The 26,268-nt window shown below is 34.4% G+C and overlaps 1 protein-coding gene and 3 pseudogenes across 9 annotated transcripts; 3 read left to right on the forward strand and 1 right to left on the reverse strand.

The window, feature by feature from the left end:
- Positions 1 to 1,114: 1,114 nt before the first annotated feature.
- On the forward strand, positions 1,115 to 2,437 carry LOC114387918 (annotated as a pseudogene).
- Positions 2,438 to 2,896: 459 nt separating this feature from the next.
- On the reverse strand, positions 2,897 to 23,812 carry LOC114387172 (glycine-rich cell wall structural protein-like). 9 transcript variants are annotated; one of them, XM_028347308.1, is made up of 4 exons: positions 23,483 to 23,812; positions 23,114 to 23,455; positions 13,336 to 13,461; positions 2,897 to 3,696 (listed from the first exon to the last, which is right to left on the reverse strand). In XM_028347308.1, exons 1-4 carry the CDS (start codon positions 23,703 to 23,705, stop codon positions 3,071 to 3,073), a joined length of 1,317 nt encoding a protein of 438 aa, XP_028203109.1. In that variant the 5' UTR covers positions 23,706 to 23,812; the 3' UTR covers positions 2,897 to 3,070. The 9 variants fall into 9 exon arrangements, with proteins under 9 accessions (XP_028203109.1, XP_028203110.1, XP_028203111.1 ...); XM_028347309.1 differs by having other exon boundaries at positions 23,114 to 23,176; positions 23,240 to 23,811; XM_028347310.1 differs by having other exon boundaries at positions 13,336 to 13,437; positions 23,090 to 23,176; positions 23,240 to 23,811.
- LOC114387174 lies at positions 10,880 to 12,202 on the forward strand (annotated as a pseudogene).
- On the forward strand, positions 20,659 to 21,981 carry LOC114387175 (annotated as a pseudogene).
- Positions 23,813 to 26,268: the final 2,456 nt, after the last annotated feature.

The following is a 26,268-nucleotide window of genomic DNA, read 5'->3' on the forward strand; positions in this document are numbered from 1 at the left end:
GTCTCTTTTTTCTCTTCTGCTTCCTACTCCTTTTATAGGTTGTAGCTTAATTTCCACATGATCTCGCGCTTAGCACAGACTTTCACGTTAAGCGCACCTTTAGACTTCTTCATGGACCTTTTTTGCGCTAAGCGTGAGCTGGCCGCTAAGCGAGGAGACGTGTTGGAACTGTCTTGTGCGCTAAGCAAGCTGTCTAATTCTTTCAACTTTTCTTCAAGGTTTTTTCTTCCAACTTTTGCCTGAATTTTCCTCTAAAGCATTTGAAATCTTCTTCTTTTAAATTCTGCTAATAAAAAACTGCAAAGATATTAATTTCTTTATTATTTCATTAAAAATAACAATAAAGTAAATAAATTACAATCATTTTTAGTCAAAATTGACTATCAAATTAACTCAAATTTTATAGTTATCAATTGAAAAAAAATACAGGGGAGAAAAGATGATTTGAAAGGAAAAGGTTATATAAGGAATTTGATTTTTTTTTTAAAGGAGAGTGTACTTGCCAAAAAAAAGGGAGCTGATATAGCAAAATCCCAGTCAACATTGGTTACCGTATTCTATACATGAAACTTCTATTTGACACTTAATGAAACTTCTTTCACCTGGCTCATTTTAAGGTAAAATGTTAAATAATGGAATGCACTGCGTTGGTGAATGCATTTTAATTTATATACATAAACTTATCAATATCAATTATTTAGGAATAAGTATTTAATTTATAATCACAAAATATTCAATTTGTGCCAATAAATATAGGAGTAAATATATATTATGAAGAAACTTGCGTTAACAGATGGGATGTAATCAATTTTAGTCCTTCATTTAGTACCAGAAAGCCAAAAAGTAGTAACATGAAAAGCAAACTAACCACTTGCCGCATAGCGCATGCAACTAAATTAAAGGAACTTATGGACATCCTCCAACATAGAGAATATCTTGTAACCATCCTTTGTCATTTAATTGAGTGACGCTCAATTTTACCTTCCTAACATCTTAACTCCAAAAATAAAGAATACTTAAGAGCTTCTCATTTCCCATACTCATGCCTCACACAAAAGCCACAAAACACAAATTCTAACTTCACATTCTCACCGCCCCCCCCCCCCCCCAAGACATGGCTTCTCCTCTTTCGCGGTTGTCTTTTCATGCTTCATCATTCATAGTGGCAATTCTCATTTTTTGCATGTCACACTGTGCTCTTGGCATTGATGGACAAACGGTCATAGACTCTCCTCTATTAACAGAAAAGTTAGGAATCAATCGCACAGAAAAGGTGCACATACCGGAGAATAAGCCTTATATATTCATGAGAGGAAATGGAAAAGGAAAAACTGCCATAGTTTGGTCTCAAAGCTCTGAAGACAATGTGGCTTCTGCCACCTTTAAAGTCGAAGCACACGACTTCATTGCCTTTGGAATTAGCTTCAAGGTCAATTCTCTCTATATACTTAAAACTTTGCAACCTTATGCTGGAAAAGAGGGTTGGAAATTAAAAAAAATTTATCATGAGCAAATATTTTGTAATAAAATTTAAAGAATATCAAGCATTGTAATTTGAATATTTTTTACTTTTATCCACATCAAGCTAAAAATTTGAACAAAGTTGTGATAATTATTTTGTTGTTCTTTTCATTGCAGAATTAGGCACCTACGGGGGTTGCGTATACCTCGCAAAACCAATCAGTGGCAGCAGACAAAGTGGCATTTTATCATTGCGCATTTTACAGTACTCAACACTCTCTTCGATTGCAAAGGTTGACATTACTACGATAGTTGTTACATTCAAGGGTCAATTGATTTCATATTTGGCCGTGGCAGATAGATCTTCCATGTAAGTAATTACTAGTGTCTTTTCATGCATGTTTTTCCTAATGTTAATTATTATGAGTGAACCACGCACTAAATACATTTTCATGCAGAAAGCGGATATATATTTGTGGTGGATGACAAGAGGGTAACGATTAAAGGTTCAGTCACTGCTCAAAATAGGGAAAGTGAAGGTGAGATGAGTGGGTTTATCTTCATCAAAGGCAAGGTTTATGACATTGGTGGGGTGTACCTAGGAAGAGCAAAGGGCCCTTATTCTAGGGTGATTTTTGCTGAGACGTATCTATCCATGACCATTGTCCCAGAAGGGTGAACCAATTGGAGCTATGATGGTAGCACAAAGTAAGAAAAATCGCCAATTGAACTTCCTCTTATATTTGTACATAGTATAGTTATGTATTTATGTTCATGAGAATATTGATTGATTAACTGTGTGGTAATTGATTAAAATTATAGAAATCTATAACATGCGGAGTACAAATGCTATGGACCTGGAGCTTTAACAACGGGGCGTGCTCCTTGGTCGAAGCAACTAACTAAGGAAGAAGTTGCTCCCTTCATATCTATTGATTACACTGATGGCAAGAATTGGTTGCCAGCGTGGGTATAATTGTGTTGTGTTCGCATGCAAAGCTTTTAAATATGAAAAATGAAGGATGTGGATATAAAAGAGACTCTTGAATATGCAGTTGGATTGTTTAGCGGAAGCTAAATTGTGTAGCCACTTTGTCATGACACAGTTGGTACGTTATAGTAGTACTTTAGATTTATGCCTAGCTAGCAATTTAGATAGAATTTAAACTATCAAAGATCTGTTTTTAAGAGTAGGTATTGTTATTGCCTTGTACTTTTTCTTCTTTGGCTCTTGTTAATGCTACGCAAAATGATTTGTGTTAAACCAGAAACATGCCACTTCAAGTGTTTGTTATTTTTATAGATTGTTTTACATTCACAAGTTAAATATTGTGGTAATGGTAGTGTTCATGTCAATTAAGTAAGCAAAAGCTAGAACACTAGCTCCACATAAATAAAAGGAAATTAATTAATAATAATATATATATGCCAAAACTTAAGATTATATCAAGAATTCACATTTATTCATTAATTTATATTATCTTATATTTGCATCCATATATGGATGAACATGATAAAATTCAATAATTTATTTAATTAATGTATATTATTGCATGCTACATCCATGCAAGATAGCGTAAGATCATGTTTTTAGGAATATTTATTTATATTAATAGCCATCGCCACCAGCACTCCCACTTGCATGACCACCAGCTACTACTCCAAAGCCACCACCAACTCCACCTTTTCCACCTCCATAGCCACCACCAACTCCTCCTCCAGTGCCACTACCAACACCACCTCCTCCAACTCCACCTTTTCCACCTCCAATGCCACCACCAGCACCACCTCCTCCTGAGCCTCCACCAACACCACCATTATGTCCACCTCCTCCACCAGCTCCTCCCCCAGTGTCACCTTCAGCACCACCTCCTGAGCCCCCACCAACACCACCACCATGTCCACCTCCCATGCCACCATTATTAATTCCACCACATCCACCAGCTCCTCCTCCTTTACCACCTCCATAACCGCCACCAACACCAACTCCTCCTCCTCCAACACCACCACCATGTCCACCTCCTATGTTGCCTCCAGCCCCACTACCACCACCAGCTCCTCCTCCAATTCCACTACCATGTCCACCTCCAATGCCACCACCATGTCCACCTCCGGCTTGACCACCTCCACCAGCACCTCCAGCTCCCCCTCCAATGCCACCACCATGTCCACCTCCGGCTTGACCACCTCCACCAGCACCTCCAGCTCCCCCTCCAATGCCACCACCATGTCCACCTCCTACGTTGCCTGCAGCACCACTTCCGGCTCCACCACCTCCACCCCCTCCTCCTCCAATGCCACCAGCATGTCCTCCTCCTATCCCACCAGCACCACCTCCTCCAGCTCCTCCTCCAACACCACCACCTTCTCCTCCAATACCACCATGTCCACCTTCTATGCCACCTCCAGCACCTCCACCCTTATCGCCTCCATAACCTCCACCAACACCACCTCCATAGCCTCCCCCAGCTCCACCACCTCCGCCAGCTCCTCCTCCTACACCACTCCCGTGTCCACCTCCAAACCCACCACCTGCACCTCCTCCAGCACCACCACCAAATCCACCTCCACCACCGCCAAAACCATCTCCTTCAAAGCCATCGATTAATTCATGTTTTTTTATTTTTTGGCATTCTGCTATTACTATCACTAGTAAAAAGAACACAGTAAATGTTCCAATACTCTTACGTAATTTTCCCATCACTGAACAATCACAGAAAATCAAACTAGAAATGTTTGTGCTGCTTGCAATTTGAAAGCTAACAAGGAGTAGTATTTATAGTGGAAGCCACAGTACGTGCCATTAATTCATGTTGTTGAGATCTCTCTCTCATTGTGATATTGATGCCTTTCCATAGTACTACTGTCCATCACTTGGCCAAAATAATTCAAACTAGTCTGGAACATGGTTACATGGAGTACGAGACTTTTTTTTTTCTATTCCTTTTTTGGCACCTAATAATCTATTAGTGTTTATGAAACAACTTTTATATCTGCTATACTCCTTAGAACACTAAGTTTTTAGAACCAAAAGAATTAATGTTAATAATACATCACATATATACTTTTTAATATATTTTAATTGTTAAGTAAAATTTATATATAACTTGTTAAATCATGCAAAATTTATTAAATAATAAAAATAGATTTAAAATGTGTCATTATTTTTCTCTTATAGTTTCATCAATACTAGCTTTTGATACTAATTAATGACTTAAAAGCTAGTACTAGTTCACACCGATTCCACAAATGGCTTTACGATGTGGGAACAAGCTTGCTAATATCGTGGATGACAAGTGCCACGTAAAGCTTGGCCTTGTGGATCAAATCACAGTTGAAGATACGGTAAGGTTACTTGTATCAATTTTTGCTGCCGACAATTTTTACTCTGAAAATGGGATGAAATTTAGTGGTTCTTTATCCATTCTTGACTTTGATCCATCACCTCGGCATTTGATTTTTTTTTTTTTACCAAATAAAGCACCAATTGAGCTCAAAATGATCGACAGCAAATTTAGTCGCAAAATTTTTTTTCAAACAAGAATGATCACTTCAAATAAAATTTACCATTTTCATTCAATTTTTTGTTAATTTGTCCAAGCTCAACTAAGATCTATTGTATCTGTTAATTAAAAAATAAGGATAGTTGATGGCGATTATTTCACAAGTTTAGTGCACTTTTTCATAATCTGGCCCGTTAAATATGCACTATCTTTCCTTTATTGAAACTACATTATTGCCATCCATGAATACACTGGTCAATAAAATTATGAAATTTTTTTAATTAATCATAGAATAATACTAATATATGAGAACAATTAATGACAATTATTAGATCATAATTAAAAATAATAAACGATTGAGATTAAAACATTTAAAAATTTAAACTAAAATCTAACATAATCATCACATCTCTATCAGATTCACTAAACAAATCACATCATAAAATATCTTAATTATCATTTATCCATCACTATCATCATCACCGCCGCTACCTCTACTATCATGACGATCGTCATCGTTGTAGCCACCAACGACAGAGGTGACGACAACGATGACAACGACAAAGGTGATGACAATAATGATTATGATGGTGGAACCGACAATCATGATAATGATGGGTTGTTTGATATGCGTAAGGAAGTCATAATTGAAATCTTTATAGATTTAATTTTTTGTTTGATTAATTTTTTAAATATTTTATGATATATTATATTTTAATTTGAAATTTTAAATATTTTAATCACAACCATTTATTATTTTTAATCTTGATATGATGATTATTATTAATTATTCTCATGTTTTTATAAGAAATATATATATATATATATATATATATATATATATATATAATACTATATTAGTTAAGAATTTTTACATTAATAAATAATATAAAGAAATTTTATATTTTTATTCAATTATTAATTAAAATATATTATATGTGTGTTAATTTTTACTTAATAACCTTAAAAGTTATATATGTAATAATTTCTTATTGGTTAATCATGTAAACAATACATAGAAATTAAAGTCTAGTATAAAGTAAAAACACCAACATAAATTGGGTATTGCAAAGGGCTAGCTAATTTCCTATGATGTAGTATATTAATATTCAAATATCCACCGGGAGAAATGTCTAGACATTTAGAACTAACCATGCATTCAATGGGCAATCGAACTTGATTTCCAGAATGTTATCCAGAATGTTAAATTTGAGTCTGATTGCAAAACAGTTACGGATAGTTTCACCAACAATTCTAGAGGTTTTCTGATCTCAATGTTTTATTAGCTAAGTGTAGAGCCCATTTTACATCTATATCAAACTCTCAAGTGAATTTTGTGAAGAAAAAGTAAATTATGTTTCAAGCTTGTAACCATGTTCCTATTACTAACTAACACATAGGCATATAGTCAATTTCTTTCTTAGCTATAACTACTTCTCTAGACCCAACACTAATGCTACTGAAAAGATAGTATTTTGAAACTAAAATACTATAACATAAAAATTGTTGAATGATCTTAAAATTATGAAAGATTATGTTCATTTTATTAATATTTTGACACCTAAACCTCAAATAATTGTGATCACTCGCTTTATTTATTGAGTTATAATTTTTTTAATGTTAATTTAATTTTTATTAAACAAATAATTATTTTTTTCTCTTACGTAAAATAAACATTAACATGCAAATAAAATTAACAAAACCTTAAGCAGCAGCATTTTCAGGAAAATATGATAAGTTTTAAAGATATTATTCTTAGTACAAAATCACTTGAAAATTTTTACAAGAATTTTATTAGCCACTAAACTCATAATTTGTAATCCTCACTACTTTTAAATTATTTCAAGTTTTGTGGGAACCGGACCTTCCAAATCTAATCAATTGTTTGAGTATGAATAGAACAAATCCACTTTTATATTATAAAAGAATATCTCAAGAAACTAGGAAACTAATAATAATAATAAAAACATGGAAACTAAAATATATATGAATATATTTTGTTATTGTAATTTAGGTAAGCATATATTTAGGAAACTAATTATATGCTTAACAAACTAAATATATTCACATATATCTTAACACACCCCGCAGTCGAAGTAGGAGGACGACGGACACTGAGACTGTCCCTAAAATCATCAAACAACGGCGGGATTTTCCACTGCCGAACCCACAACCACCGCCACTGGATTTTTTTTTTCAGAATTCTTGCGATATCCAGATGGCTTCCCACGGTGCTGCTGGTCCGAATGTGAGAAATTTGAGTCATATACGGATTGTGAGGCAGCCACCATTGCCGACTCCGAACCTGTGTCAGCCTCCTTTGCCAATCCGACTTCCTCAAGTGTGAGCATCGATCGAGCCTGATAAAACGAAGGTATAGGATCACTCTGCCGAATTAACGTCCCTACACCTCGATATGCACTTGTGAGACCCGAAACAAGTTGAATGACGAGGCGACTCTCTGGCACCGGTGTTCCAACATTTTTCAACTGATCAGCAAGGGACTTGAGACGTTGACGATATGCCAAAGCAGTTGGAAAATTCTCCATCTTAGTATTGGAGAATTCATCCTCAAGAGTTACCACACTGGAATGTTTGTTGTCTTGAAAAATTCCAAGCATCCATGGCCATGGCATCGGGTTCAATAATTGTATGCAACAAGTCATTGGAGATGGTTGTATAAAGCCAGGAAAGAACTGTAGCATCAAGAGTCGACCATAATTCCTTTTCATCCTCAGTCGTAGGTACCTTCTCTTTGCCGTTGGCAGGAGGAATAATGTGATGAAGGACCTTATGAGAATGTGCAGTAATTTTAAAAAGCTCTGCCCATGTAGAGTATTGGACATTCTCCATTTCAAAAGTGATGAAGATATGGTTGCGTATATTGGAAACCGCAAGAGCTGGATGGAAAGAACTCTTGTTATCCGTCATGGCGGTGAGAAAAAGAAGAAGAAATAAGAGAGATGAAGGAAAGGTAAGGTAAGGGAAGAGATTTGAGAGAGAGATGAAGGAAAGGTAAGGGAAGAGATTTCAGAGATAGAGAGAGATATATAAGGGATTTGAGAGAGAGATGAAGGGAAGGTAAGGAAAGGAAAGGAAAGGGATTTGAGAGAGAAAGGCAGCGAGCAAAAGGATTCACCGGGGACCCGGTGAGGGACGATTTTTCCTTATTCCCTCAACCAAGCTCTGATACCATAAAAAAATATTTTCCTCCACGATTTCATTCACTGACTTGGAATATGGAATATATATAATGTAATGTAGAAGACGTAATCTAAAAAAACTAGAAAACTAATAATAATACAGGAAACTCAGAAACTAAGATATATGTAAATATATTTTGTTATTGTAATTTAGGTAAGCATATATTTAGGAAACTAATTATATATTTAAAAAACTAAATATATATATCTTAAAATATTATATATTAAAAGTTTAATTATTCTGTGAGTCTTCGTATTTTGACTAGAATTTTCCATGGAGTAAAGATGACAATTATTATTGAAATGCTCTCCTCCATAAAAATCACAATTTACCGGTGGTGGGTTACTGACCCCTAATCGTATGCTTTCAAGATACTCAATCCACCTCTTTAAAATATCTTCCATGGATCAAGTTCTTCTAAAGTTCCACCCTGCAAACATAGACTCACAAGAAAAAAATACTTCTCTTTTTTTTGTTTAAAAAAAATATAATTGAATAAAGAAAAATTGAAAAATAGTTTTTTTTAAAAAAAATAAAAATAAAAAGTTAAAGATAAAAATTGATTGTTTTAAAATTAGAATATGCAAACAACCAAGTACGAAGAACAAAGCCTCTTGCAACGACACCAAAAATTTGTTAACTCATTGGCAAGTACACCAAATTGTCTCAAGTAGTAAAGTACTCGGAAGTCCGAGTGTCGAATCTACAGAAATTTTGTTTGTACTTAAATTGATGCAAACACAATTTACAAGCAAGAGATAAGAAATTTAAATGTAAAATTTAAAGAAAGTAAGAGATAAGAAAGATAAGAAATTTAAAATAGAAGATTATAAGATAAAAATTTAAAGCGATAAGAAATTTAAAGAAAAAAAAAGTAGAAGATAAAATAGATGATTTTAAAGTAAAAGATAAAAAATGTAGAAGATAGAGATAACGATGCTTAAAGATAAATTCAGAATTTAAATATGTTGGGGGTATAACATGCCAAAACTAAACTACGAGTGATACAATGTGAATGATTTTCTCTATCAAATGATATTCATGTTTCCACTCACACATCTACTAAGACACTATATTGGTGCATGAATAACCTAATTTATCTATTCTTTTCTCCCAATTTTTTTTACAAAGATAAAAATAATAAATCGTATTAAGATTAGAGATGCATGAAATAGGTTAAATGAATATCAATTTATTTCTAGCAATGATTTCATTTAGATACCCTTTCCCAGTTCTTTAGAAAATAACCATTTTTCAATGCATCATCCTTTAAACACTATATGGATGGTCAAACCATAACAAACAATTAGGCACAGAAAAGAACAATAGAAATAGAATTGCATAAGATAGATAATAAGAAATAGTTACATTACAAAAGTTGGTCTGTCAGACTCTTAACAATGAGGGTTTAACCTCTCATTGTCATGAGAAACTTTACACTTCAGGGGCTGATGTGGATAGAAGAAGAGGGATGGATAAAGGAAGAGAAAAGGGATAATGGACATAGAAAGAGGGTTTCCCCTATTAGAGATGCTCATGCTTAAGATGTATTCATTAGAGAGCTCTAAGTCTTCATATCTCGATGTGTAGGTGTTGGTGTCTCTTTTTTCTCTTCTGCTTCCTACTCCTTTTATAGGTTGTAGCTTAATTTCCACATGATCTCGCGCTTAGCACAGACTTTCACGTTAAGCGCACCTTTAGACTTCTTCATGGACCTTTTTTGCGCTAAGCGTGAGCTGGCCGCTAAGCGAGGAGACGTGTTGGAACTGTCTTGTGCGCTAAGCAAGCTGTCTAATTCTTTCAACTTTTCTTCAAGGTTTTTTCTTCCAACTTTTGCCTGAATTTTCCTCTAAAGCATTTGAAATCTTCTTCTTTTAAATTCTGCTAATAAAAAACTGCAAAGATATTAATTTCTTTATTATTTCATTAAAAATAACAATAAAGTAAATAAATTACAATCATTTTTAGTCAAAATTGACTATCAAATTAACTCAAATTTTATAGTTATCAATTGAAAAAAAATACAGGGGAGAAAAGATGATTTGAAAGGAAAAGGTTATATAAGGAATTTGATTTTTTTTTTAAAGGAGAGTGTACTTGCCAAAAAAAAGGGAGCTGATATAGCAAAATCCCAGTCAACATTGGTTACCGTATTCTATACATGAAACTTCTATTTGACACTTAATGAAACTTCTTTCACCTGGCTCATTTTAAGGTAAAATGTTAAATAATGGAATGCACTGCGTTGGTGAATGCATTTTAATTTATATACATAAACTTATCAATATCAATTATTTAGGAATAAGTATTTAATTTATAATCACAAAATATTCAATTTGTGCCAATAAATATAGGAGTAAATATATATTATGAAGAAACTTGCGTTAACAGATGGGATGTAATCAATTTTAGTCCTTCATTTAGTACCAGAAAGCCAAAAAGTAGTAACATGAAAAGCAAACTAACCACTTGCCGCATAGCGCATGCAACTAAATTAAAGGAACTTATGGACATCCTCCAACATAGAGAATATCTTGTAACCATCCTTTGTCATTTAATTGAGTGACGCTCAATTTTACCTTCCTAACATCTTAACTCCAAAAATAAAGAATACTTAAGAGCTTCTCATTTCCCATACTCATGCCTCACACAAAAGCCACAAAACACAAATTCTAACTTCACATTCTCACCGCCCCCCCCCCCCCCAAGACATGGCTTCTCCTCTTTCGCGGTTGTCTTTTCATGCTTCATCATTCATAGTGGCAATTCTCATTTTTTGCATGTCACACTGTGCTCTTGGCATTGATGGACAAACGGTCATAGACTCTCCTCTATTAACAGAAAAGTTAGGAATCAATCGCACAGAAAAGGTGCACATACCGGAGAATAAGCCTTATATATTCATGAGAGGAAATGGAAAAGGAAAAACTGCCATAGTTTGGTCTCAAAGCTCTGAAGACAATGTGGCTTCTGCCACCTTTAAAGTCGAAGCACACGACTTCATTGCCTTTGGAATTAGCTTCAAGGTCAATTCTCTCTATATACTTAAAACTTTGCAACCTTATGCTGGAAAAGAGGGTTGGAAATTAAAAAAAATTTATCATGAGCAAATATTTTGTAATAAAATTTAAAGAATATCAAGCATTGTAATTTGAATATTTTTTACTTTTATCCACATCAAGCTAAAAATTTGAACAAAGTTGTGATAATTATTTTGTTGTTCTTTTCATTGCAGAATTAGGCACCTACGGGGGTTGCGTATACCTCGCAAAACCAATCAGTGGCAGCAGACAAAGTGGCATTTTATCATTGCGCATTTTACAGTACTCAACACTCTCTTCGATTGCAAAGGTTGACATTACTACGATAGTTGTTACATTCAAGGGTCAATTGATTTCATATTTGGCCGTGGCAGATAGATCTTCCATGTAAGTAATTACTAGTGTCTTTTCATGCATGTTTTTCCTAATGTTAATTATTATGAGTGAACCACGCACTAAATACATTTTCATGCAGAAAGCGGATATATATTTGTGGTGGATGACAAGAGGGTAACGATTAAAGGTTCAGTCACTGCTCAAAATAGGGAAAGTGAAGGTGAGATGAGTGGGTTTATCTTCATCAAAGGCAAGGTTTATGACATTGGTGGGGTGTACCTAGGAAGAGCAAAGGGCCCTTATTCTAGGGTGATTTTTGCTGAGACGTATCTATCCATGACCATTGTCCCAGAAGGGTGAACCAATTGGAGCTATGATGGTAGCACAAAGTAAGAAAAATCGCCAATTGAACTTCCTCTTATATTTGTACATAGTATAGTTATGTATTTATGTTCATGAGAATATTGATTGATTAACTGTGTGGTAATTGATTAAAATTATAGAAATCTATAACATGCGGAGTACAAATGCTATGGACCTGGAGCTTTAACAACGGGGCGTGCTCCTTGGTCGAAGCAACTAACTAAGGAAGAAGTTGCTCCCTTCATATCTATTGATTACACTGATGGCAAGAATTGGTTGCCAGCGTGGGTATAATTGTGTTGTGTTCGCATGCAAAGCTTTTAAATATGAAAAATGAAGGATGTGGATATAAAAGAGACTCTTGAATATGCAGTTGGATTGTTTAGCGGAAGCTAAATTGTGTAGCCACTTTGTCATGACACAGTTGGTACGTTATAGTAGTACTTTAGATTTATGCCTAGCTAGCAATTTAGATAGAATTTAAACTATCAAAGATCTGTTTTTAAGAGTAGGTATTGTTATTGCCTTGTACTTTTTCTTCTTTGGCTCTTGTTAATGCTACGCAAAATGATTTGTGTTAAACCAGAAACATGCCACTTCAAGTGTTTGTTATTTTTATAGATTGTTTTACATTCACAAGTTAAATATTGTGGTAATGGTAGTGTTCATGTCAATTAAGTAAGCAAAAGCTAGAACACTAGCTCCACATAAATAAAAGGAAATTAATTAATAATAATATATATATGCCAAAACTTAAGATTATATCAAGAATTCACATTTATTCATTAATTTATATTATCTTATATTTGCATCCATATATGGATGAACATGATAAAATTCAATAATTTATTTAATTAATGTATATTATTGCATGCTACATCCATGCAAGATAGCGTAAGATCATGTTTTTAGGAATATTTATTTATATTAATAGCCATCGCCACCAGCACTCCCACTTGCATGACCACCAGCTACTACTCCAAAGCCACCACCAACTCCACCTTTTCCACCTCCATAGCCACCACCAACTCCTCCTCCAGTGCCACTACCAACACCACCTCCTCCAACTCCACCTTTTCCACCTCCAATGCCACCACCAGCACCACCTCCTCCTGAGCCTCCACCAACACCACCATTATGTCCACCTCCTCCACCAGCTCCTCCCCCAGTGTCACCTTCAGCACCACCTCCTGAGCCCCCACCAACACCACCACCATGTCCACCTCCCATGCCACCATTATTAATTCCACCACATCCACCAGCTCCTCCTCCTTTACCACCTCCATAACCGCCACCAACACCAACTCCTCCTCCTCCAACACCACCACCATGTCCACCTCCTATGTTGCCTCCAGCCCCACTACCACCACCAGCTCCTCCTCCAATTCCACTACCATGTCCACCTCCAATGCCACCACCATGTCCACCTCCGGCTTGACCACCTCCACCAGCACCTCCAGCTCCCCCTCCAATGCCACCACCATGTCCACCTCCGGCTTGACCACCTCCACCAGCACCTCCAGCTCCCCCTCCAATGCCACCACCATGTCCACCTCCTACGTTGCCTGCAGCACCACTTCCGGCTCCACCACCTCCACCCCCTCCTCCTCCAATGCCACCAGCATGTCCTCCTCCTATCCCACCAGCACCACCTCCTCCAGCTCCTCCTCCAACACCACCACCTTCTCCTCCAATACCACCATGTCCACCTTCTATGCCACCTCCAGCACCTCCACCCTTATCGCCTCCATAACCTCCACCAACACCACCTCCATAGCCTCCCCCAGCTCCACCACCTCCGCCAGCTCCTCCTCCTACACCACTCCCGTGTCCACCTCCAAACCCACCACCTGCACCTCCTCCAGCACCACCACCAAATCCACCTCCACCACCGCCAAAACCATCTCCTTCAAAGCCATCGATTAATTCATGTTTTTTTATTTTTTGGCATTCTGCTATTACTATCACTAGTAAAAAGAACACAGTAAATGTTCCAATACTCTTACGTAATTTTCCCATCACTGAACAATCACAGAAAATCAAACTAGAAATGTTTGTGCTGCTTGCAATTTGAAAGCTAACAAGGAGTAGTATTTATAGTGGAAGCCACAGTACGTGCCATTAATTCATGTTGTTGAGATCTCTCTCTCATTGTGATATTGATGCCTTTCCATAGTACTACTGTCCATCACTTGGCCAAAATAATTCAAACTAGTCTGGAACATGGTTACATGGAGTACGAGACTTTTTTTTTTCTATTCCTTTTTTGGCACCTAATAATCTATTAGTGTTTATGAAACAACTTTTATATCTGCTATACTCCTTAGAACACTAAGTTTTTAGAACCAAAAGAATTAATGTTAATAATACATCACATATATACTTTTTAATATATTTTAATTGTTAAGTAAAATTTATATATAACTTGTTAAATCATGCAAAATTTATTAAATAATAAAAATAGATTTAAAATGTGTCATTATTTTTCTCTTATAGTTTCATCAATACTAGCTTTTGATACTAATTAATGACTTAAAAGCTAGTACTAGTTCACACCGATTCCACAAATGGCTTTACGATGTGGGAACAAGCTTGCTAATATCGTGGATGACAAGTGCCACGTAAAGCTTGGCCTTGTGGATCAAATCACAGTTGAAGATACGGTAAGGTTACTTGTATCAATTTTTGCTGCCGACAATTTTTACTCTGAAAATGGGATGAAATTTAGTGGTTCTTTATCCATTCTTGACTTTGATCCATCACCTCGGCATTTGATTTTTTTTTTTTTACCAAATAAAGCACCAATTGAGCTCAAAATGATCGACAGCAAATTTAGTCGCAAAATTTTTTTTCAAACAAGAATGATCACTTCAAATAAAATTTACCATTTTCATTCAATTTTTTGTTAATTTGTCCAAGCTCAACTAAGATCTATTGTATCTGTTAATTAAAAAATAAGGATAGTTGATGGCGATTATTTCACAAGTTTAGTGCACTTTTTCATAATCTGGCCCGTTAAATATGCACTATCTTTCCTTTATTGAAACTACATTATTGCCATCCATGAATACACTGGTCAATAAAATTATGAAATTTTTTTAATTAATCATAGAATAATACTAATATATGAGAACAATTAATGACAATTATTAGATCATAATTAAAAATAATAAACGATTGAGATTAAAACATTTAAAAATTTAAACTAAAATCTAACATAATCATCACATCTCTATCAGATTCACTAAACAAATCACATCATAAAATATCTTAATTATCATTTATCCATCACTATCATCATCACCGCCGCTACCTCTACTATCATGACGATCGTCATCGTTGTAGCCACCAACGACAGAGGTGACGACAACGATGACAACGACAAAGGTGATGACAATAATGATTATGATGGTGGAACCGACAATCATGATAATGATGGGTTGTTTGATATGCGTAAGGAAGTCATAATTGAAATCTTTATAGATTTAATTTTTTGTTTGATTAATTTTTTAAATATTTTATGATATATTATATTTTAATTTGAAATTTTAAATATTTTAATCACAACCATTTATTATTTTTAATCTTGATATGATGATTATTATTAATTATTCTCATGTTTTTATAAGAAATATATATATATATATATATATATATATATATATATATATATATATATATATAATACTATATTAGTTAAGAATTTTTACATTAATAAATAATATAAAGAAATTTTATATTTTTATTCAATTATTAATTAAAATATATTATATGTGTGTTAATTTTTACTTAATAACCTTAAAAGTTATATATGTAATAATTTCTTATTGGTTAATCATGTAAACAATACATAGAAATTAAAGTCTAGTATAAAGTAAAAACACCAACATAAATTGGGTATTGCAAAGGGCTAGCTAATTTCCTATGATGTAGTATATTAATATTCAAATATCCACCGGGAGAAATGTCTAGACATTTAGAACTAACCATGCATTCAATGGGCAATCGAACTTGATTTCCAGAATGTTATCCAGAATGTTAAATTTGAGTCTGATTGCAAAACAGTTACGGATAGTTTCACCAACAATTCTAGAGGTTTTCTGATCTCAATGTTTTATTAGCTAAGTGTAGAGCCCATTTTACATCTATATCAAACTCTCAAGTGAATTTTGTGAAGAAAAAGTAAATTATGTTTCAAGCTTGTAACCATGTTCCTATTACTAACTAACACATAGGCATATAGTCAATTTCTTTCTTAGCTATAACTACTTCTCTAGACCCAACACTAATGCTACTGAAAAGATAGTATTTTGAAACTAAAATACTATAACATAAAAATTGTTGAATGATCTTAAAATTATGAAAGATTATGTTCATTTTATTAATATTTTGACACCTAAACCTCAAATAATTGTGATCACTCGCTTTATTTATTGAGTTATAATTTTTTTAATGTTAATTTAATTTTTATTAAACAAATAATTATTTTTTTCTCTTACGTAAAATAAACATTAACATGCAAATAAAATTAACAAAACCTTAAGCAGCAGCATTTTCAGGAAAATATGATAAGTTTTAAAGATATTATTCTTAGTACAAAATCACTTGAAAATTTTTACAAGAATTTTATTAGCCACTAAACTCATAATTTGTAATCCTCACTACTTTTAAATTATTTCAAGTTTTGTGGGAACCGGACCTTCCAAATCTAATCAATTGTTTGAGTATGAATAGAACAAATCCACTTTTATATTATAAAAGAATATCTCAAGAAACTAGGAAACTAATAATAATAATAAAAACATGGAAACTAAAATATATATGAATATATTTTGTTATTGTAATTTAGGTAAGCATATATTTAGGAAACTAATTATATGCTTAACAAACTAAATATATTCACATATATCTTAACACACCCCGCAGTCGAAGTAGGAGGACGACGGACACTGAGACTGTCCCTAAAATCATCAAACAACGGCGGGATTTTCCACTGCCGAACCCACAACCACCGCCACTGGATTTTTTTTTTCAGAATTCTTGCGATATCCAGATGGCTTCCCACGGTGCTGCTGGTCCGAATGTGAGAAATTTGAGTCATATACGGATTGTGAGGCAGCCACCATTGCCGACTCCGAACCTGTGTCAGCCTCCTTTGCCAATCCGACTTCCTCAAGTGTGAGCATCGATCGAGCCTGATAAAACGAAGGTATAGGATCACTCTGCCGAATTAACGTCCCTACACCTCGATATGCACTTGTGAGACCCGAAACAAGTTGAATGACGAGGCGACTCTCTGGCACCGGTGTTCCAACATTTTTCAACTGATCAGCAAGGGACTTGAGACGTTGACGATATGCCAAAGCAGTTGGAAAATTCTCCATCTTAGTATTGGAGAATTCATCCTCAAGAGTTACCACACTGGAATGTTTGTTGTCTTGAAAAATTCCAAGCATCCATGGCCATGGCATCGGGTTCAATAATTGTATGCAACAAGTCATTGGAGATGGTTGTATAAAGCCAGGAAAGAACTGTAGCATCAAGAGTCGACCATAATTCCTTTTCATCCTCAGTCGTAGGTACCTTCTCTTTGCCGTTGGCAGGAGGAATAATGTGATGAAGGACCTTATGAGAATGTGCAGTAATTTTAAAAAGCTCTGCCCATGTAGAGTATTGGACATTCTCCATTTCAAAAGTGATGAAGATATGGTTGCGTATATTGGAAACCGCAAGAGCTGGATGGAAAGAACTCTTGTTATCCGTCATGGCGGTGAGAAAAAGAAGAAGAAATAAGAGAGATGAAGGAAAGGTAAGGTAAGGGAAGAGATTTGAGAGAGAGATGAAGGAAAGGTAAGGGAAGAGATTTCAGAGATAGAGAGAGATATATAAGGGATTTGAGAGAGAGATGAAGGGAAGGTAAGGAAAGGAAAGGAAAGGGATTTGAGAGAGAAAGGCAGCGAGCAAAAGGATTCACCGGGGACCCGGTGAGGGACGATTTTTCCTTATTCCCTCAACCAAGCTCTGATACCATAAAAAAATATTTTCCTCCACGATTTCATTCACTGACTTGGAATATGGAATATATATAATGTAATGTAGAAGACGTAATCTAAAAAAACTAGAAAACTAATAATAATACAGGAAACTCAGAAACTAAGATATATGTAAATATATTTTGTTATTGTAATTTAGGTAAGCATATATTTAGGAAACTAATTATATATTTAAAAAACTAAATATATATATCTTAAAATATTATATATTAAAAGTTTAATTATTCTGTGAGTCTTCGTATTTTGACTAGAATTTTCCATGGAGTAAAGATGACAATTATTATTGAAATGCTCTCCTCCATAAAAATCACAATTTACCGGTGGTGGGTTACTGACCCCTAATCGTATGCTTTCAAGATACTCAATCCACCTCTTTAAAATATCTTCCATGGATCAAGTTCTTCTAAAGTTCCACCCTGCAAACATAGACTCACAAGAAAAAAATACTTCTCTTTTTTTTGTTTAAAAAAAATATAATTGAATAAAGAAAAATTGAAAAATAGTTTTTTTTAAAAAAAATAAAAATAAAAAGTTAAAGATAAAAATTGATTGTTTTAAAATTAGAATATGCAAACAACCAAGTACGAAGAACAAAGCCTCTTGCAACGACACCAAAAATTTGTTAACTCATTGGCAAGTACACCAAATTGTCTCAAGTAGTAAAGTACTCGGAAGTCCGAGTGTCGAATCTACAGAAATTTTGTTTGTACTTAAATTGATGCAAACACAATTTACAAGCAAGAGATAAGAAATTTAAATGTAAAATTTAAAGAAAGTAAGAGATAAGAAAGATAAGAAATTTAAAATAGAAGATTATAAGATAAAAATTTAAAGCGATAAGAAATTTAAAGAAAAAAAAAGTAGAAGATAAAATAGATGATTTTAAAGTAAAAGATAAAAAATGTAGAAGATAGAGATAACGATGCTTAAAGATAAATTCAGAATTTAAATATGTTGGGGGTATAACATGCCAAAACTAAACTACGAGTGATACAATGTGAATGATTTTCTCTATCAAATGATATTCATGTTTCCACTCACACATCTACTAAGACACTATATTGGTGCATGAATAACCTAATTTATCTATTCTTTTCTCCCAATTTTTTTTACAAAGATAAAAATAATAAATCGTATTAAGATTAGAGATGCATGAAATAGGTTAAATGAATATCAATTTATTTCTAGCAATGATTTCATTTAGATACCCTTTCCCAGTTCTTTAGAAAATAACCATTTTTCAATGCATCATCCTTTAAACACTATATGGATGGTCAAACCATAACAAACAATTAGGCACAGAAAAGAACAATAGAAATAGAATTGCATAAGATAGATAATAAGAAATAGTTACATTACAAAAGTTGGTCTGTCAGACTCTTAACAATGAGGGTTTAACCTCTCATTGTCATGAGAAACTTTACACTTCAGGGGCTGATGTGGATAGAAGAAGAGGGATGGATAAAGGAAGAGAAAAGGGATAATGGACATAGAAAGAGGGTTTCCCCTATTAGAGATGCTCATGCTTAAGATGTATTCATTAGAGAGCTCTAAGTCTTCATATCTCGATGTGTAGGTGTTGGTGTCTCTTTTTTCTCTTCTGCTTCCTACTCCTTTTATAGGTTGTAGCTTAATTTCCACATGATCTCGCGCTTAGCACAGACTTTCACGTTAAGCGCACCTTTAGACTTCTTCATGGACCTTTTTTGCGCTAAGCGTGAGCTGGCCGCTAAGCGAGGAGACGTGTTGGAACTGTCTTGTGCGCTAAGCAAGCTGTCTAATTCTTTCAACTTTTCTTCAAGGTTTTTTCTTCCAACTTTTGCCTGAATTTTCCTCTAAAGCATTTGAAATCTTCTTCTTTTAAATTCTGCTAATAAAAAACTGCAAAGATATTAATTTCTTTATTATTTCATTAAAAATAACAATAAAGTAAATAAATTACAATCATTTTTAGTCAAAATTGACTATCAAATTAACTCAAATTTTATAGTTATCAATTGAAAAAAAATACAGGGGAGAAAAGATGATTTGAAAGGAAAAGGTTATATAAGGAATTTGATTTTTTTTTAAAGGAGAGTGTACTTGCCAAAAAAAAGGGAGCTGATATAGCAAAATCCCAGTCAACATTGGTTACCGTATTCTATACATGAAACTTCTATTTGACACTTAATGAAACTTCTTTCACCTGGCTCATTTTAAGGTAAAATGTTAAATAATGGAATGCACTGCGTTGGTGAATGCATTTTAATTTATATACATAAACTTATCAATATCAATTATTTAGGAATAAGTATTTAATTTATAATCACAAAATATTCAATTTGTGCCAATAAATATAGGAGTAAATATATATTATGAAGAAACTTGCGTTAACAGATGGGATGTAATCAATTTTAGTCCTTCATTTAGTACCAGAAAGCCAAAAAGTAGTAACATGAAAAGCAAACTAACCACTTGCCGCATAGCGCATGCAACTAAATTAAAGGAACTTATGGACATCCTCCAACATAGAGAATATCTTGTAACCATCCTTTGTCATTTAATTGAGTGACGCTCAATTTTACCTTCCTAACATCTTAACTCCAAAAATAAAGAATACTTAAGAGCTTCTCATTTCCCATACTCATGCCTCACACAAAAGCCACAAAACACAAATTCTAACTTCACATTCTCACCGCCCCCCCCCCCCCCCAAGACATGGCTTCTCCTCTTTCGCGGTTGTCTTTTCATGCTTCATCATTCATAGTGGCAATTCTCATTTTTTGCATGTCACACTGTGCTCTTGGCATTGATGGACAAACGGTCATAGACTCTCCTCTATTAACAGAAAAGTTAGGAATCAATCGCACAGAAAAGGTGCACATACCGGAGAATAAGCCTTATATATTCATGAGAGGAAATGGAAAAGGAAAAACTGCCATAGTTTGGTCTCAAAGCTCTGAAGACAATGTGGCTTCTGCCACCTTTAAAGTCGAAGCACACGACTTCATTGCCTTTGGAATTAGCTTCAAGGTCAATTCTCTCTATATACTTAAAACTTTGCAACCTTATGCTGGAAAAGAGGGTTGGAAATTAAAAAAAATTTATCATGAGCAAATATTTTGTAATAAAATTTAAAGAATATCAAGCATTGTAATTTGAATATTTTTTACTTTTATCCACATCAAGCTAAAAATTTGAACAAAGTTGTGATAATTATTTTGTTGTTCTTTTCATTGCAGAATTAGGCACCTACGGGGGTTGCGTATACCTCGCAAAACCAATCAGTGGCAGCAGACAAAGTGGCATTTTATCATTGCGCATTTTACAGTACTCAACACTCTCTTCGATTGCAAAGGTTGACATTACTACGATAGTTGTTACATTCAAGGGTCAATTGATTTCATATTTGGCCGTGGCAGATAGATCTTCCATGTAAGTAATTACTAGTGTCTTTTCATGCATGTTTTTCCTAATGTTAATTATTATGAGTGAACCACGCACTAAATACATTTTCATGCAGAAAGCGGATATATATTTGTGGTGGATGACAAGAGGGTAACGATTAAAGGTTCAGTCACTGCTCAAAATAGGGAAAGTGAAGGTGAGATGAGTGGGTTTATCTTCATCAAAGGCAAGGTTTATGACATTGGTGGGGTGTACCTAGGAAGAGCAAAGGGCCCTTATTCTAGGGTGATTTTTGCTGAGACGTATCTATCCATGACCATTGTCCCAGAAGGGTGAACCAATTGGAGCTATGATGGTAGCACAAAGTAAGAAAAATCGCCAATTGAACTTCCTCTTATATTTGTACATAGTATAGTTATGTATTTATGTTCATGAGAATATTGATTGATTAACTGTGTGGTAATTGATTAAAATTATAGAAATCTATAACATGCGGAGTACAAATGCTATGGACCTGGAGCTTTAACAACGGGGCGTGCTCCTTGGTCGAAGCAACTAACTAAGGAAGAAGTTGCTCCCTTCATATCTATTGATTACACTGATGGCAAGAATTGGTTGCCAGCGTGGGTATAATTGTGTTGTGTTCGCATGCAAAGCTTTTAAATATGAAAAATGAAGGATGTGGATATAAAAGAGACTCTTGAATATGCAGTTGGATTGTTTAGCGGAAGCTAAATTGTGTAGCCACTTTGTCATGACACAGTTGGTACGTTATAGTAGTACTTTAGATTTATGCCTAGCTAGCAATTTAGATAGAATTTAAACTATCAAAGATCTGTTTTTAAGAGTAGGTATTGTTATTGCCTTGTACTTTTTCTTCTTTGGCTCTTGTTAATGCTACGCAAAATGATTTGTGTTAAACCAGAAACATGCCACTTCAAGTGTTTGTTATTTTTATAGATTGTTTTACATTCACAAGTTAAATATTGTGGTAATGGTAGTGTTCATGTCAATTAAGTAAGCAAAAGCTAGAACACTAGCTCCACATAAATAAAAGGAAATTAATTAATAATAATATATATATGCCAAAACTTAAGATTATATCAAGAATTCACATTTATTCATTAATTTATATTATCTTATATTTGCATCCATATATGGATGAACATGATAAAATTCAATAATTTATTTAATTAATGTATATTATTGCATGCTACATCCATGCAAGATAGCGTAAGATCATGTTTTTAGGAATATTTATTTATATTAATAGCCATCGCCACCAGCACTCCCACTTGCATGACCACCAGCTACTACTCCAAAGCCACCACCAACTCCACTTTTCCACCTCCATAGCCACCACCAACTCCTCCTCCAGTGCCACTACCAACACCACCTCCTCCAACTCCACCTTTTCCACCTCCAATGCCACCACCAGCACCACCTCCTCCTGAGCCTCCACCAACACCACCATTATGTCCACCTCCTCCACCAGCTCCTCCCCAGTGTCACCTTCAGCACCACCTCCTGAGCCCCCACCAACACCACCACCATGTCCACCTCCCATGCCACCATTATTAATTCCACCACATCCACCAGCTCCTCCTCCTTTACCACCTCCATAACCGCCACCAACACCAACTCCTCCTCCTCCAACACCACCACCATGTCCACCTCCTATGTTTGCCTCCAGCCCCACTACCACCACCAGCTCCTCCTCCAATTCCACTACCATGTCCACCTCCAATGCCACCACCATGTCCACCTCCGGCTTGACCACCTCCACCAGCACCTCCAGCTCCCCCTCCAATGCCACCACCATGTCCACCTCCGGCTTGACCACCTCCACCAGCACCTCCAGCTCCCCCTCCAATGCCACCACCATGTCCACCTCCTACGTTGCCTGCAGCACCACTTCCGGCTCCACCACCTCCACCCCCTCCTCCTCCAATGCCACCAGCATGTCCTCCTCCTATCCCACCAGCACCACCTCCTCCAGCTCCTCCTCCAACACCACCACCTTCTCCTCCAATACCACCATGTCCACCTTCTATGCCACCTCCAGCACCTCCACCCTTATCGCCTCCATAACCTCCACCAACACCACCTCCATAGCCTCCCCCAGCTCCACCACCTCCGCCAGCTCCTCCTCCTACACCACTCCCGTGTCCACCTCCAAACCCACCACCTGCACCTCCTCCAGCACCACCACCAAATCCACCTCCACCACCGCCAAAACCATCTCCTTCAAAGCCATCGATTAATTCATGTTTTTTTATTTTTTGGCATTCTGCTATTACTATCACTAGTAAAAAGAACACAGTAAATGTTCCAATACTCTTACGTAATTTTCCCATCACTGAACAATCACAGAAAATCAAACTAGAAATGTTTGTGCTGCTTGCAATTTGAAAGCTAACAAGGAGTAGTATTTATAGTGGAAGCCACAGTACGTGCCATTAATTCATGTTGTTGAGATCTCTCTCTCATTGTGATATTGATGCCTTTCCATAGTACTACTGTCCATCACTTGGCCAAAATAATTCAAACTAGTCTGGAACATGGTTACATGGAGTACGAGACTTTTTTTTCTATTCCTTTTTTGGCACCTAATAATCTATTAGTGTTTATGAAACAACTTTTATATCTGCTATACTCCTTAGAACACTAAGTTTTTAGAACCAAAAGAATTAATGTTAATAATATCACATATATACTTTTTAATATATTTTAATTGTTAAGTAAAATTTATATATAACTGTTAAATCATGCAAAATTTATTAAATAATAAAAATAGATTTAAATGTGTCATTATTTTTTCTTATAGTTTCATCATACTAGCTTTTGATACTAATTAATGACTTAAAAGGCTAGTATAGTTCACACCGATTCCACAAATGGCTTTACGATGTGGAACAAGCTTGCTAATATCGTGGATGACAAGTGCCACGTAAAGCTTGGCCTTGTGGATCAAATCACAGTTGAAGATACGGTAAGGTTACTTGTATCAATTTTTGCTGCCGACAATTTTACTCTGAAAATGGGATGAAATTTAGTGGTTCTTTATCCATTCTTGACTTTGATCCATCACCTCGGCATTTGATTTTTTTTTTTTACCAAATAAAGCACCAATTGAGCTCAAAATGATCGACAGCAAATTTTAGTCGCAAATTTTTTTCAAACAAGAATGATCACTTCAAATAAAATTTTACCATTTTCATTCAATTTTTTGTTAATTTGTCCAAGCTCAACTAAGATCTATTGTATCTGTTAATTAAAAAATAAGGATAGTTGATGGCGATTATTTCACAGTTTAGTGCACTTTTTCATAATCTGGCCCGTTAAATATGCACTATCTTTCCTTTATTGAAACTACATTATTGCCATCCATGATACACTGGTCAATAAAATTATGAAATTTTTTTAATTAATCATAGAATAATACTAATATATGAGAACAATTAATGACAATTATTAGATCATAATTAAAAATAATAAACGATTGAGATTAAAACATTTAAAAATTTAAACTAAAATCTAACATAATCATCACATCTCTATCAGATTCACTAAACAAATCACATCATAAAATATCTTAATTATCATTTATCCATCACTATCATCATCACCGCCGCTACCTTCTACTATCATGACGATCGTCATCGTTGTAGCCACCAACGACAGAGGTGACGACAACGATGACAACGACAAAGGTGATGACAATAATGATTATGATGGTGGAACCGACAATCATGATAATGATGGGTTGTTTGATATGCGTAAGGAAGTCATAATTGAAATCTTTATAGATTTAATTTTTGTTTGATTAATTTTTTAAATATTTTATGATATATTATATTTTAATTTGAATTTTAAATATTTTAATCACAACCATTTATTATTTTTAATCTTGATATGATGATTATTATTAATTATTCTCATGTTTTTATAAGAAATATATATATATATTATATATATATATATATATATATATATATATATATATTATTAATACAATTTTTTTTTTACATTAATAAATAATATAAAGAAATTTTATATTTTTATTCAATTATTAATTAAAATATATTATATGTGTGTTAATTTTTACTTAATAACCTTAAAAGTTATATATGTAATAATTTCTTATTGGTAATCATGTAAACAATACATAGAAATTAAAGTCTAGTATAAAGTAAAAACACCAACATAAATTGGGTATTGCAAAGGGCTAGCTAATTTCCTATGATGTAGTATATTAATATTCAAATTCCACCGGGAGAAATGTCTAGACATTTAGAACTAACCATGCATTCAATGGGCAATCGAACTTGATTTCCAGAATGTTATCCAGAATGTTAAATTTGAGTCTGATTGCAAAACAGTTACGGATAGTTTCACCAACAATTCTAGAGGTTTTCTGATCTCAATGTTTTATTAGCTAAGTGTAGAGCCCATTTTACATCTATATCAAACTCTCAAGTGAATTTTGTGAGAAAAGTAAATTATGTTTCAAGCTTGTAACCATGTTCCTAATTACTAACTAACACATAGGCATATAGTCAATTCTTTCTTAGCTATAACTACTTCTCTAGACCCAACACTAATGCTACTGAAAAGATAGTATTTTGAAACTAAAATACTATAACATAAAAATTGTTGAATGATCTTAAAATTATGAAAGATTATGTTCATTTTATTAATATTTTGACACCTAAACCTCAAATAATGTGATCACTCGCTTTATTTATTGATTATAATTTTTTTAATGTTAATTAATTTTTATTAAACAAATAATTATTTTTTCTCTTACGTAAAATAAACATTAACATGCAAATAAAATTAACAAAACCTTAAGCAGCAGCATTTTCAGGAAATATGATAAGTTTTAAAGATATTTTCTTAGTACAAAATCACTTGAAA

The sequence above is a fragment of the Glycine soja genome, chromosome 15 (genome assembly GCF_004193775.1).
Source record: "Glycine soja cultivar W05 chromosome 15, ASM419377v2, whole genome shotgun sequence".
NCBI classification, from domain to species: Eukaryota; Viridiplantae; Streptophyta; class Magnoliopsida; order Fabales; family Fabaceae; genus Glycine; species Glycine soja.